A 14584-nucleotide genomic window follows, 5' to 3' on the forward strand; every position below is an offset into this window, starting at 1 on the left:
CTTCATGAAGCTTTGAAGCATGAGAGACAATGGAGTCTAAGGAGATGGTCAGGTAATCAAAGGCAGATGTCAACACTGGGATGAGCAGGAAAACAGATTCTGCTAATTTGGACATGTTCCAAGTGGATATTATTTAACACTGGTTCATTTGGTATTATCACAATACAGAAAAGATTCCTACTTTCTCCAAAACAGTCCTTAGGCAGGTGTGAGTTTTTAGTCTGGGAAAACATCTCCAGACCAACAGCTGCATCCACACTGCTGGCTTCAGAAAAGCTGTGAGCAGCACCACATTTCTGCATGGGAGAAGGAGAAAGAGGAGAATTTATTTGTTTCATTATTAAGGTTAACAAGCCAACAATAAATGAAATTTATAATTGCCTGCACCCCTCGCCAAAGGAATTCTGCAGTCTATAAATTACCTTACTGTTGCTGAACTACCAAAATGAAATTAGAAACAATAGGACAGAAAAAACCAATCCCTACTCTTTGTTTCCATGGTTTCAATTTAATAAGTTTCTTGGTTTCTTGTAGTCATGTAAACAGGACATGCAGGAAGAAGAAGACCTTCTTATGCTACAGCTTTGGACAAAAGTCTGACTTCTTCAGGCCAATTCAATTCTCTTTTCATTTTCAGAGATACAAACCATGTCTCAAAAGGCTTGAAGATGGGAAGGCCTAGCAGGACAGAAATGTATGTATGGTCTACACACCTCAAAGAATTGTAATTACTGGGAGGTAACCTGCACACTTGTAAAACTAAAGACAATAAGGAAAGCAAGTATAAGGAAAAAAGAGTAAAGATATCTATCAACCATAATATGTAAGTGCCCTGAATGGCATGGAAAGGGAAGGCATGAGGATAGAGATAAGAATGGGAAGCCAGAAAAAGGGTGAATTTCCTCTGTCGACAGCCATGATGCTCTACACTAATCTAAGGTCTTAGGGAATCTTCACCATATACAAAAGCGGAATTATTTAAATTAATGGGCACTTCAATGTTTTCAATATTATTTTTAAATATAAACACATTTCAATAATGTATAACAAAGAAAAATTCTGGCAACTCTGCCTAAAACCAGGAAATACTAATGGGGTTTGACTTTTGGGCGTAGTAATCAGAAAGATGCTGAACTTCCATTTAATTTTCTAGGTCATCAGAGGCAAGCCATGATTCTCCACCTTTTTTTTGACATGGAACTGTACTGTATTAGAATATTAGAATGAGCTGGGTTTCTATACCAGAAAAAGCATGGTTGCTCAGGGAACCATTTCTAGAGAGCACCTTTTTTTATCCAGGAATGACAGCAAACAGAATTATCCATAGAAACAAGTAGCATCTATCAGACATGCTTAAAGTAAGTGTGTTTCCTGGTTAATTTCTGTTTACTTATTTTGTACAAAATTATACATTAAGTTACACCATTAACCGTGGCTATTGATGAGAGACAAACCTCCATGCTATTACTGCCTCTAGAGAGATGTGCCACCTCCACAGGCATTATACTTGCTACTCTTCAGAAAATCCCAACCTGACCTGTCATTGCTGAATGAGAGAACATCTGTGACAGTTTGAATCTCTAGCATATTCCACAAGATGATAAAAGTTAGAATTCCCTCTTTTTGCTCTTGCTTTTCATGTGTTCCTATGAAAACATTTATAGCTTCAGGAGTCCCAGAAATCTGACTGAAGCTGCCTGACCTCTGCCGCTGTTCTTTATGTCGTAATCTGTCTCCCTGCAGGAAATTATGTAAAACAGTTGATTTTTCACATTTTTCTTTCCTGACAGTCATTCTTAAAAGTCAAAATTCTTTTACAGAATCTAAAACATCCGCAAAAGTTTCAACCATAGAATCACAGAAGGGTTTGGGTTGGAAGGGACCTTAAAGATCAACTAGTTCCAAACCTCCTGTCATGGGCAGAGAATCTTCCACTAGCATGTTTGTCTTTTTACAGATAATTAAATGATATCCTTAAAATGTTTGTAATAGAATGGTTTCTTCCTTGATTTCATATAGTGTGCTCTTGAGGTTTTACTGTGGAAATGTATAATTCCCCAAGAAATACATTTAGCCCAGGGATGGATTCCTGCATCCAATTAACCTTTGCAGCTGGACCCCAACAGTCTCATACTTCCAGTTACAGGCAGAAGACCTAAGTAATCCACATCAGTTCTCAGTCCTTTTGCCTCCACAAGTTCCAAGAAAGACCAGATTCCACTGCAGCAGTTTTTGTCATCAAATGCTTCTGGATAACATATTTGAAATGGCCACAGATGATTCTAAGGTGATCAGCAATTTTTGCTTCTTTGAAAATTTTTCCAAAGATATTCCATTGGCAATGCTTCCTAATATGACCAAAACCATAGGAAATGGATCCTAGCAGTCCATCTAGACACTGACCACTGGAGACATTCCAAACCTACCTGTACACACTCCTCTGTAACCTTCTTTAGGTGACCCTGCTTTTGCAGGGGGGTTGGACTGGATGATCTCCAGAGGTCCCTTCCTACCTAAAAAATTCTGTAACTTGGTGAAAAGAGTTCCTATAGCTCCTGTGTCCTATTTGACAGTTCTGGATGGGTCTGACAGATACCTGAAATATCTCAAACAGGCCTATGTACGATCATGACAGTATAAATGTCTAACTGACATGCAGAAAGACTTGAGCTTTATCCTGCCCAATGCAAGAAAATCACAAGATATAAAGGGGAATCCAAACTATCATAGAGGTGAAAACGTAATTAAAAAAAAAATAAATTCTTTTTTGAGGTGCAGCTTTTCTTTCCATTTTCTTTGGATGCCATGCAACTGCAAAGCAACATATAAGCAGCAGAAGAGGCCTGTGTTAGAAACTATCCAAGTGTAAGACAAAAGAGACAAAAAGAAGGAATATCTGTCTTCATCAAACTTCGTTTATCAGTTGACAGCAATAGATGGAAAAAAACCTGACAAAAGCAGAATTAGGGCTGTCCACAAAGAGAATGGTGAAAAAGCGGATATTCAAAATGTCTTTGGCAAATGAAGACTATTTGGTAGCCTTTGTAATAGAAGAACAAAGAAAGTAAAATGGCAGAAATGACAGAAGGGATAATATTTATTGTGGAGTCTTTGAGATGGCAATTACAGATGTAAGTTACATATTTTGTTTTAAATGTGAATAGTTCTTACCTGCTTTCTGTGTTCTGTTTCTGTGAACACAATGTGCTCATCATCACTTTTGTCACTGTAACTCTCTGCTGCTTCAATGGGAACACAGGTACTGTGACTGCTGGAAAGATCTTCGTATTTCCTTGATATTGAGGAATGCTCTTCATTATGGTAACACTCGATGTCAAAGCAATTGTTGTCTATGTATTTTCTGACATCTGTCATGGCGTAATTATTATCCTCTATGTTTTTGCCAGAAATTTCTTCCAAAGTCTTCTTTTTGTCTGCTTTTCTGAGGCTTCCTTTCATTTTTCTGCCATGAGGACTTAGAATCCTGTCTTTCAAAGACTTCAGGCCCTGGTGAATCTGTGCAAGGGCAATCTGACATTTAGTCCTTTCTCCAGGTTCCTCTTGTCCTCCTGAGCTGTCAGTAGCAAACAAACTCAGCAGCAGGGCAATGAACAAGTTGAGCACCTTAAAACAGTTAAAGTAAATTGGAGACACCACTGCTAACAGAAAAGTCACTTCAGAAACCCTCAGTCTTGCTTTCATCAACATTGCCATGAAATTATTTACTATTATATTGCAATATTGTTATAGTATGATCTGGCCCCTTCTGGAAGGAATGGCAGGAGAGAAAGGAAGGAAGTGAGGGTTTGGGTATATCAAATGTATTTTCACCTGCTCTGATGTCCATAACATATGAGGAGATAGATATGTTGAAAAAGAGCAAAGATGAATCTTAATAACACCACATCCAAAAGGTTCTGGTATAGACCAACAAACCAAGCAGATGAAAAAGATTTTGTCTTCCAGTACATTTACATTCCATCTACTATATGTCATACAAACCAGAAAATCTGGGTGTGGTAAACTCTTGATAATACAAGTTGATAAGCATTAAAAGCACTGAACAGTTGGTTATTGGATCCTACCAACACAAAAGATGAAGACATCAGACACCACATTATCAGAAGCACTGCACTTCTATACTGTGGGTAGAGGGAATAATTTGGCATTGCTTCTACCTCTTGTGTGAGAAAGAGAAAAACAGGGGAAAAGTAAAAAAAAAAAAAAAAGACAGCAGAAAAACATGTCAAGTGACATCCAGAAAAGAGAATAGTGTGAATACTCTTGAAATGATAAAGTTTCCCTCTGAAAAAGTCAGTTGCCAGTGTAACTGGATGCATTCAGTAGGGACTGGGAATTAGCTTAAAACTCACCACCAGGTCTCCTATCACCAGGACTAGCAAGAAAAAGGTAATACATTTCTGTTTTCCAGCCACTTCCATACATTCCCACATCATTTCAATCCATTCTCCACATAATATTCGGAATACAATCAGGACTGAATGACTGAAATCCTTCATATGCCAGCGTAACTCCTTACTGGAGCTTATTTTATGGAATTTTTCTTCATAATCACTGCCCAGAAGATGCATTCCTAGTACAGCAAAAATAATTACAGTGAAACCCAAAACCAGAGTGAGGTTAGTCACAGCACTAGATGAGTCTAGAATTATTTTCATAAGAGTATTTAAGGTTGGCCAATACTTTGCCAATTTGAAGATCCTGATCTGTAAAATAAAACATAAGAGAAAAAAAGGTGAGGTCAAACACGGCCCAGACAGCACAGCCCACATAAAAACCAGACCCTGCATTTATCATGCAGGTTTCAAATTGTTTGTGCTATTTTAGATATGAGAGTGTGTCAGTCTAATAATATTAATAGCAATAAAAATACAAGAATACAATGAAGTAGATCATGGGTACTTGGAAAAGGTTATGAAATTACTGAGTTTTAGTCAAATGCAATAAGACAAATATTTTTTTATACCTCTCACCAAACAGACTTAAAATAGGATCTGAAAAGCCAGGTGGGACCTACTCTATGTACCCCCACGAGTACAAAGGAGGTATTTAGTCAAATTAGGATTCAGGGCTGTGAAAATCTCTGCATTTCTAGGCTTGTGGACTGAAATGCTAAGAAGCATTTTGAAATAATTAGTAAATTCAGCATTTAAAAATATACAGTAAGGACATAAATACAAAAGCAATGTCATACACAGACACCTCAGAACAACTCCTCTTTCTCCCTAAAATGGAGGAAAGCACTGAAGAGCCCTCAAGGCCAAGACTAAGCCCTGAGAAAAGCTCTGCTATTTTACAAATCTCAGCTCAAAAGGAAAAGCTGTCAAGGAACTTTTACTATCTATTCAATGAAATATTCCTGTTGGCTTACTATTTACCAGCAAAGAGAACTGATTTAACAGGTTCATCAGTAAAATAATAAGAGGGTATTTCACTGTAATCATTCAAAAATCTATACTATACATGTGCTTTTAAAAAATAGTAAAGACCTCATTACCACACGGAAAGGTGACAGATTGGTTCCAAAGCTCACTAGGCCAATCAAAACAACCAAGCTATCAAAAACATTCCACTTGTTCTGAAAATAGTAGTAAGGATCTAGAGCAATGATTTTCAAGATCATTTCTAGTGTAAAAATCAGAGTGAAAACCTGGAAAGACAAAAAAGAAATTCAGAAAAGGTCACTCAAGAAATCTGTCTCCTTATAGGACTATTCCAGTATAAATACAGGATTATAACTCCATATTCACCCTAACATAGACCTCACTTACCTGGTCACTTATAGTAATCATTTCTCTGGTTTCTGGCAACATGCCAGGGTGCTCCGTAGCCATTAATAAAGTGTTCAGGATAATGCAAACTGTGATAAAGAGTTCAACAAACGGATTCAAAATCACCAATTTCACCTTCTCTTTGACAGCTCTCCAGAATGGACAACAATTCCAAACTAGACACTTTAGAGCAAAACGTTTCCACAATGCAGGACATTTCACTTTGGACTCTAGCAGAGAAAGAGGGAAAGTGACATATGAATAATCCTGTGTGGATTATTCACAAGTCAGGAAACAGACTGGAAAGAAAAATTAATCACATGTGAGCAGAATGGCATCATTGAAAAAAACCTGTTTCACTCCTACTACACAAACCAATCACAGGCTATTGCAGATCACCATCAACAAATGTCATAATGACAGAAACAGGGGATAGTCCCCACCTCTTCATGTGTTTATTATTCTTTCCTGTGAGGCTGGGGAGGCCCTGGCACAGGTTGCCCAGAGAAGCTGTGGATGCCCCATCCCTGGGAGTGTTCAAGGCCAGGTTGGATGGGACTCTGAGCAACCTGGTCTAGTGGAAGGTGTCCCTGCCCATGGCAGGGAGCAAGAACAAGATGATCCTTAAGGTGCAATCCAACACAAACTGTTCCATGATTCTATGATTACACTATTAAAGGATGACAAAGGATCTGCATTAAGGAGAGAAATCACTGTTTCTGGGAGAATGACAACCTGTTTCCTTTGGGTTGAACCTGCCCAGCCACAGGTGTCCATAGCTGAGGACAGGGTTATAAGTGAGGTTGGAGGAGAGCTCAGGAGATCTGTAGTGCAACCCCCTTCTCCAAGCAGGGTCAGCCATCAGGGCAGAGACTGCACAACCTGTTCCTCTGAAAATGGGCAACGTTTCTGCTCACACACACTTGGAAATTGTCTTCTTTCAAGCAAGTTGGTCAGGCATGATTTACCCTTGGTAACTGTGAGTTACAGTCACAATTACATGAGATAGGAGAATATTTGTTTTCCTGAAATTTACATTTGCAGCATAATTTCCCCTAGTGGCTTTTAAAATAATGCTGAGTGTTTGAGACAGTTTGATCTCTCAGGTCACATTACACAATGTCATAGGAAAAATGACTCACCTGAAAAGTCTGTAAGAATAGCAGCTGCACTCATTAACCTCTGTCTTCGGAAAGGATCATTAATAGAATCCACTGACACATCATAAGACAGTAGCACCTTCCTCTTTGGTTAGAAAGACAACAGAAGATAACATACCAAGGGAATATGAAAAACCGGCAATACAAAAATTATGTCCAGCATGAGATAAATATGCCTTTTTAAATACACATTGAAGGAAAGGTTTACTTTGGTGAAAGAATGCAAAACAAAAAAATACAACACTATCAGGTCTTTGCTTTGAAGGCAAAGAGTGCTTCATCAAAACCAGTAAATTTCTTCATGATGTTGTTTCCTTCGGAAAATATTTAATAACAATAATAATGTCATTATAGAAGAAGTATGGAAACATTAATGGGGCAAGGGAAAAGAATCCTTCCATCTTTCCAGTGACTGATGAGGAGAGCAGACAAAAAGAACACTGGTCATCAGTTTGAATAAACTATTGCCTATTTAACAATGATAATTATTGACTATTAATAAATAATATATATTTATTAATATGAAAAATAGTCAAGTAATTTACAAAAATTATTGTTTTCTCCAGCACTACCAGGCCTATCTAGATCTCTACTAATATTGAACTGCTTAAAACTAGGAATGGCACTACTTTCGTTTTCATTAGAAGCCACAGAATGCTCAGCTCAGTGCTCCTGATGTGAGCTCAAGGACAGACAGGCCAAGACTTGTATCATATGGGATACAGTGCATTATTATCAAATATTCTGTTCATGACACATTAACACACACACTTTCTCAAGATTAAGTAGACAATTGTAAAACACGGGCTGCAAAGAATATGTGAGACTCTGAGGTAGAGAAAATCAGAAAGAATTTCACTGAAATTTCACAGAGTACCCTGAATTGGAAGGGACCCACGAGGATCATCCAGTTCCAGATCTTAAGTGAATTGCCCATGGAGGGATTGAACCCACAATCTTGGTGTTATTAGCACCAGGCTCTAACCAAACAAAGATTCCAGTATCAGGAAGGATATAATTAGAACTACCAGTTGACAGGGAACCAGACAGACTGGGAGGGGACAGACTGACCACATCACAATGCCCAGTACCTTGATATTCCCTCTCAGCACAACTTGAATGAAACTGATATCCTTGGCCTCAGGGGTTTAATAATCATTATTTCTCTTTACCATTTTGATATTTTAATGAAAAACTACCCAAAATTTAGCTGATAGAACTGTCATAGAATGGACATAGCAAAGGAATTGACACTGACCTGGTTACTGCTGCTCATCTGTCTTTAGCTGAGGGAAATAACTGGGGATGAGAAACTGGGATTTAAAATAGGGATATGCTCTAGAGGAGTAGTCCATTCAAGTTGTTATAAAATGATTAAGTCCTACCAAAATGTTTCTACCTGATATACTTTTTTCTCTTTGACTTACTGTCTTTAGCCTCTTTTTGTGATGAAAGTAGAGAGCACATTGTTTGAAGAGTCCTCAGCTGCAGGAGAGACACCAGTAATTGTCATGTTTGTTGCAGTTTATGTTTATTTGACTAATGAAAGAACTCTGTGTCAGAGCATCTCACATTGGATCATGCTCTAGGCTTTTCTTTTGTTTCTTTTTTTTTTGTTTTTCAATATGAAATTATTTTAATATCAAATACTAATGTGCACTACTGACATATAGTAGCCACTTCCAACTTCCTGTTCAAGTCTATATGTGCTGTCTCCCTTACAACCCAAAATATAATTTTCAGATTGCTTTAAAAACAAGTTATTCCAATGAATGCAGAAAGAGGGGGAAAAAAAACCAGAGAGGAAAAAAATGCAAAGAAAGAAAGCTTTTCTGCTCAGTGAATTGTCATATCACACCAAGGTCGAATGAATATATTTTCTATTTCAAATACTTACAAGCTTCTTGTGGCTCTGACCAGGCTGTGAATGAAATATTTGCTCCTCTTTCTCCTGATCATCTAAAATTACATTTTGTCTTAAAATAGGTGTTTCTCTATTACTGTCTTTCCCTTTTGAATTTTTCAAGTCAGCAACTGGCATTTCAGACCCAACCTGCAAGGCCTTGCTGCTTTCTGCTGCAGCCACCTCCTGTAAAAGAAAAGGCCAAAGGTCTGTTTATTAACACAAGGCAAATGCCAACACATGGACTACGATAATATTCAATTTAATTTTTCCTCTATTAAATTATTATGCTGGCTGAATGCTGAGGAATTTGGTAAAATGGTGATGCCTTACACCTTAATGTGCTGCCAGGCAGTCCCAAATCTTTGTTCATGAAGCCTAGCCATGATGATGACACCTTAATGATGAAATTGGATACTTGCTGGGCAATATTTGCATGGCCTCTTACAAATCTGACTTTTTTGACTGTAAGCAGTAAATCAGAAGTATCTTTTATAAAAAGTTACAAGATACAATAGGTCTCACCAATAATTTTCAACCCATCCTGTTACCTTGGCTTAGAGCTTCACTTCTGGTGGATGAGAAGCTTGAGATGACCCAGCAGCGTGGGCCTGCAGCCCAGAAATAACTGTGTCCTGGGCTGCATCACGAGAAGCATGGGCAGCAGGTCAAGGGACATGATTCTCCCTCTCTGCTCCCCTCTCATGAGACCCCACCTGCAGTGCTGTGTCCAGCTCCTGTGTCCCCCCCAACATCAGCAGGATATGGACCTGCCCAAGGGCACAAAAATGCTCTGAGGGCTGGAGCAACTCTGCTCTGGAGACAGGCTGAGAGAGTCGGGGTCATTCAGCCTGCAGAAGAGAAGGATCCAGGGAGATCTTACAGCCCCTTCCAGTGCCTGAAGAGGCTCTAAGAGAGCTGGAGAGGGACTTTTTACAAGGGCAAGTAGTGACATGACAAGGGCTAATGGTTTTAAAGGGAAAGAAGAGAAATTTCAATTAGATGTTATGAATAAATTCTTCCCTGGCAGGGTGGTGAGGCACTGGCATAAGTTGCCCTGAAAAGCTCTGGATGCCCCATCCCTGGAAGTGTTCAAGGCCAAGTTAGATGGGGTTTGGAGGAATCTAGTGGATTGGTCTAGTGGAAGGTGTTCCAGACCATCCTGGACTGGAGAATCTTGATGGTCCCTTGTTATCCAAACCATTCTGTGATTCCATGACTCAATGATTATCAGAAATAAAAACAGGTGATCCCTGGTCCCTTACAGACCAAGGCATGAATGATTGGAACAATACTATGCCAAGAGGAAACATTGTGGAAATCTGATGTGTGTCTATTAACTCTACTGTCTAAAGACTATTCCTGCGCTTGTCAACTGATAGACCTCCTGCATCCTGTCACTCAGAAAGAGGCCTGACAACCTTTAAAGTGCTGAGCACTGTGGCTCCTGGAAGGCTTTTTAATCAGGCCTGAACTCTGTCGGCACTGGAACCTCCAACTTCTGGGAACTGTAGAAATGACAATTTTTCTCATGGATGTAAACGTATCCACTCATATTTCTATCATGAGACTACACAGTAATAGCAAGAAGGAATACCCAGAGAAAGGAATTTCTGTCCACAACAATAATGGTAGTGTACAAGAACCATGGAAAACCATGGAGTGCAGCACCTCTGCAATACCATAAAAGGTACAAACTTGCCAGCAAGCCATTCCTGTAAAATGTCAGATCTGCAAATCCTAAAATTCAGTGATGGCTTTTTGTTTCACAGAAATGTTTATATATTCAATTACATATATACATACACAGATGCATTTATAGAGACACAAAGAGAAATGAAGTGTGAGAAAGTATTGCAAGAAACATATGTTTAATTCAAAACATCATTTCCCTGATTCACATACAGAAAAAACCAGAAGGAACCATTTATTATATGTAATAATTTACAAACCTGTTCTTTCTTTATAATTTGTTTGGCTTCCTGAAGTAGTTTTTTCTTGGCCTCTCTTTCAGCTCTGTTTTGCTCTTCATATGCCGTAGTTACCACAGCCAAGACCAGATTGAAGAGATAAAATGAGCAGAGAAGGATGAATACCACAAAAAAAAAAAAAGCAGGTCACTCCAGATGTACGGATAGTCTGTGAGGAAAAGGTAAAAATTGTGATATATTCTTAACAAACTAACGTTTACGATACAATTGCAAACTAACTTTAAAAAATTTCTTTTCCTACGCAATAAAAAGGTTTAACATACTGCACTATTTTTATTAAACAACAATTTTTATTAAATTATTAAGATCAGCCTCTGGTCCAAGTTATACAGAAGGCCTGAAATAAATCCAGTCAAAAGTTCCCTCAGCCTTGAAGTAAATGGATTTCAGATCTTAAAATCCTCTCTATGTTCACACCATGTTTTCTTTCTAGCATAACACCTCAAATATTCATAACAATACCTTAAACTGCAAAGAAGAATTAATAAGACCCATTCTTAAAATTAAATTAATTAAATAACTCCCAGCAAATCGGGTAAATGAACATCAAAGGTTAAGTTATGAGAAGACAACTTCAGCACTGAAGAGCTATACAGGTGGCTACAGAAGAAATTAATGAAACTCAGAAATAAAGATGGGATTATCTAAACAACCGTGAAAGATGTTATAATTACAGAATCAGAGTCAATATTGAGAGTGATTATCTTACTCTTACATTTGTTTAAATGGCAGCAGAGGAGACGGTTCAAAATTAAGCTCCGAGACATTTAAATGACAAAAAGAAATTATATCTATTCTAAAAAAGAAGTCTTAAGTTAATAAGAGTTGATGGGAAAAAAAAGTTAAAATGGACAATATGAAATTTACAGAACAAGGTAGAGGATAATTCTTGGCTAGCAAAGGCACTGTATAGACATAAGGGATCCAGAGAGTTGTCTACAGGCATTTGTATAGCATTTCTGAAAAAAAACAACCCACCAGAATTCAAAAGTTACATTCAACTCTCTGAATCAAAATATCAAGCCTCCAAATTTTTAATGTCAGTTGTCAAAAATGATCTGAAACTAAAATGTTGAGCCAAAAGATTTGGTGAGGAGTCAGGATTTAAAAGGAGGAGGAACAGAGAAAGCAGCAAGTCCTCACGCTCCCTGCAGCAGCAGTGAGCTCACTGGTTGGATCTGCTGGTTATCCCAACTATTGGGGGGTTCCATACTGATATTTCACTCTTAACCACTGACCCCAGGGTGTTCTCCTACAGAACTATGACCATTCCCAGCAGGATTGCTCCCATTCGATGTCCCTTGCAGAAGGTGTTACAACTTAGTCACTTGAACCTACTTCCTTAATATTTACATGGATTTTGAAGGAAATGTGGTGTCAGTAAGGTTCAAACCAGTAGAGATTTTTCTAGTAGCTCTGAATTGCATGTGTCAAGTCATTCTATCAGGTAATAAAAGTACCCACTTGTCTGTAGAGACGCTCCCAGGAATCCTGTGTCATCAGACGGAATACGGAGAGGAAGGCCCAGCCAAAATGATCAAAACTTGTGTAACCAAAGTCAGGATTCTGCCCAATCTTCTGGCAGGTATAGTTTTCTGGGCACTCTTTCCTAACCACAAAATAAAGATTAAACAATACTTACTTGGAGATTTAATGTTACCCGAAAGCACCCAATAGACAACATCAAATTTGTTCAGTTTATCTGAAAGTCCATTTCATTATTCCCCAATTTATTCTGCCAGAAGGGCTGATTTATATCAAATCATCCTAGAAAGCCATTTGTCTAATCAGAGAAAACTAGACAGAAATCTTAGTTTAGGACTAGACAAAAAGTCTCCCCTGATGTTGTTTACGTGCAAACAAATACACAGAGAGGAGGAAAATGGAATTATCTTTACTTTTTAGTAATTCACCAAGATGAAGAGAGGAGAGTTTATTAATATTTAACAGGTCTTTACTGGTCTCTTCCTCTCCTCATTTATATCATTCTACCTTACCATTACATTCCCAGTGGTTAGCAACAAATTACATACATAACTGGTTGCATCCTTGTGCTTCATTCTTTTTCTGAGGTGAAATATCTGCCTTTTGATTTAATGACACACAAGCACCCTCTCCTCCTGAAAAATCCTCACCATTCCCTTAGACCAGAAACAAAACCACAGTACATCTGGAGGAACAAATTAAGAAAGTACTAAAACTGCTTTGTTCACTTACTCGGGATCTGAACTGAACCCACAGAGCAATATCTCAGAAGAGCCATTCATTCTGTGGCAGATATCTAATAAAAAATAAATCAAGGAATCATAAAATCAGAAGTTGTCAGTTTGCACAGCCTGCTGACAGGAAACCATACATTTACTGCACTTGATAAACACCCTGATGGATCAAAGCTCTGGGAAGGATCCTTTCACAACAAAGGACGTATAGGGCTGATTCTCAGCAGATCTGTCTCTATGACAGATTAAAAAAAATAGCAACTATTTACGGCTCAACTCACAGTGTAAGACTTCATCTCGTCTCTGCTAAAAGTACAAATCTCTGTGAGAAGTAGGCAAAATCCCTGAAATATACAAAAATGATGGAAAAATAACAATTCCCTGTGCAGTACCCCTAAAATTAGGATCCCTGTACCATGCACAGGTAAAAAGGCAAATGATTATAGAAAACACAGCCCCATCTATCCCAAAGACTGCTAATCTTTCTCCAAATCCAAGATTCATTAATTTCATATTCACTTGTCCCAGAGACTTCCTATTAAGACTCATGCAAACAGAAGGGTTTTCCTTTCTTGGGAGAAATATATGCAACTATAGTTTAACATACCTCTGAAATTCAAGACATTCATAGGAAGATACACAACTTATGTAAAGAGAGAAAAGAATAACATTTACCTTCATCACTTGGTACATAGATCTTGGGATCCTTACATAATGAGTCACTGTACACAGTATTATTGAGGACACATTTGAATCTTAAATTGCCCATAAAAAGCTGGAGGCTTATCAGAGCAAATATACTCAAGCAAAATACAGTCAAGATCAACACGTCAGCAAGTTTCTTAATGGATTCAACAATTGAATTTACCAGGATTTTCAAACCTAGAAAAATAAGATCCAATAATATGCAAAATGAGAAGAGGAATGCAGTGACATTTCCATATGACAAGACACAGCAGTTGCAAGTATCTTAAAAACAATCAGAGTAAACAGGTTTGTAACTTCTGAGTATTAAATGAGGTAAAAGAAAGCATAGCAGGGAGTAAAGCATTTTTCCCTAAATTTCTTAATCATAACTTCTTTGGCTTCTGTTTAGTACTAACATTAATTTTACTATCTTGCAAATTCTAAATTAAGATGGTAGCCTAGTAAAGTCTTTAATGAATAGGGGCAGCTTTCTGTTTCTGTGCTTGATTAACACTAAATAAGTACTCCACTCTGTGCCAAATACACATTACAGTGAAGGACAGCTTCTGCTGGCCTCAGGGAACTCTGCCTTAGAAGGTAATCCCTTACAGATGACACCAGTTTAAAAGTAAAAGAACAATTACGACATTAGTAAGGAAACATATAAATGTTGGGGACCAGCCAGCTGGAACAGAGCTTGGCAGAAAGAGTCCTGGGCATTCTGGAGGACACCAACCTGAACATGATCCAGCAACAGTGCGTTGTGACAAAGAGGGTGACTGTTTCCTGGGCTGTCTTAGGCAGAGCATGGCCAGCAGGTCAAGGGAGATGA

General features: G+C 38.2%; 2 protein-coding genes across 2 annotated transcripts in view; both read right to left on the reverse strand.

Moving 5' to 3' along the window:
* Positions 1 to 14584, reverse strand: part of LOC116788127 (sodium channel protein type 5 subunit alpha-like) — an 86761-nt gene that overhangs the window by 56069 nt on the left and 16108 nt on the right. The window lies entirely within an intron of this gene.
* LOC116788172 (sodium channel protein type 5 subunit alpha-like) overlaps positions 1 to 14584 on the reverse strand; it is a 34341-nt gene that overhangs the window by 12139 nt on the left and 7618 nt on the right. Inside the window, 12 exon segments of the mRNA XM_032690734.1 lie at positions 182 to 296; positions 3172 to 3624; positions 4374 to 4727; positions 5519 to 5671; positions 5793 to 6022; positions 6935 to 7037; positions 8850 to 9041; positions 10808 to 10969; positions 10971 to 10994; positions 12311 to 12455; positions 13064 to 13127; positions 13741 to 13947. Coding sequence (XP_032546625.1) covers positions 182 to 296; positions 3172 to 3624; positions 4374 to 4727; positions 5519 to 5671; positions 5793 to 6022; positions 6935 to 7037; positions 8850 to 9041; positions 10808 to 10969; positions 10971 to 10994; positions 12311 to 12455; positions 13064 to 13127; positions 13741 to 13947 — 2202 coding nt within the window.

This window comes from Chiroxiphia lanceolata, chromosome 1 (genome assembly GCF_009829145.1).
Source record: "Chiroxiphia lanceolata isolate bChiLan1 chromosome 1, bChiLan1.pri, whole genome shotgun sequence".
In the NCBI taxonomy this organism is placed as follows: Eukaryota; Metazoa; Chordata; class Aves; order Passeriformes; family Pipridae; genus Chiroxiphia; species Chiroxiphia lanceolata.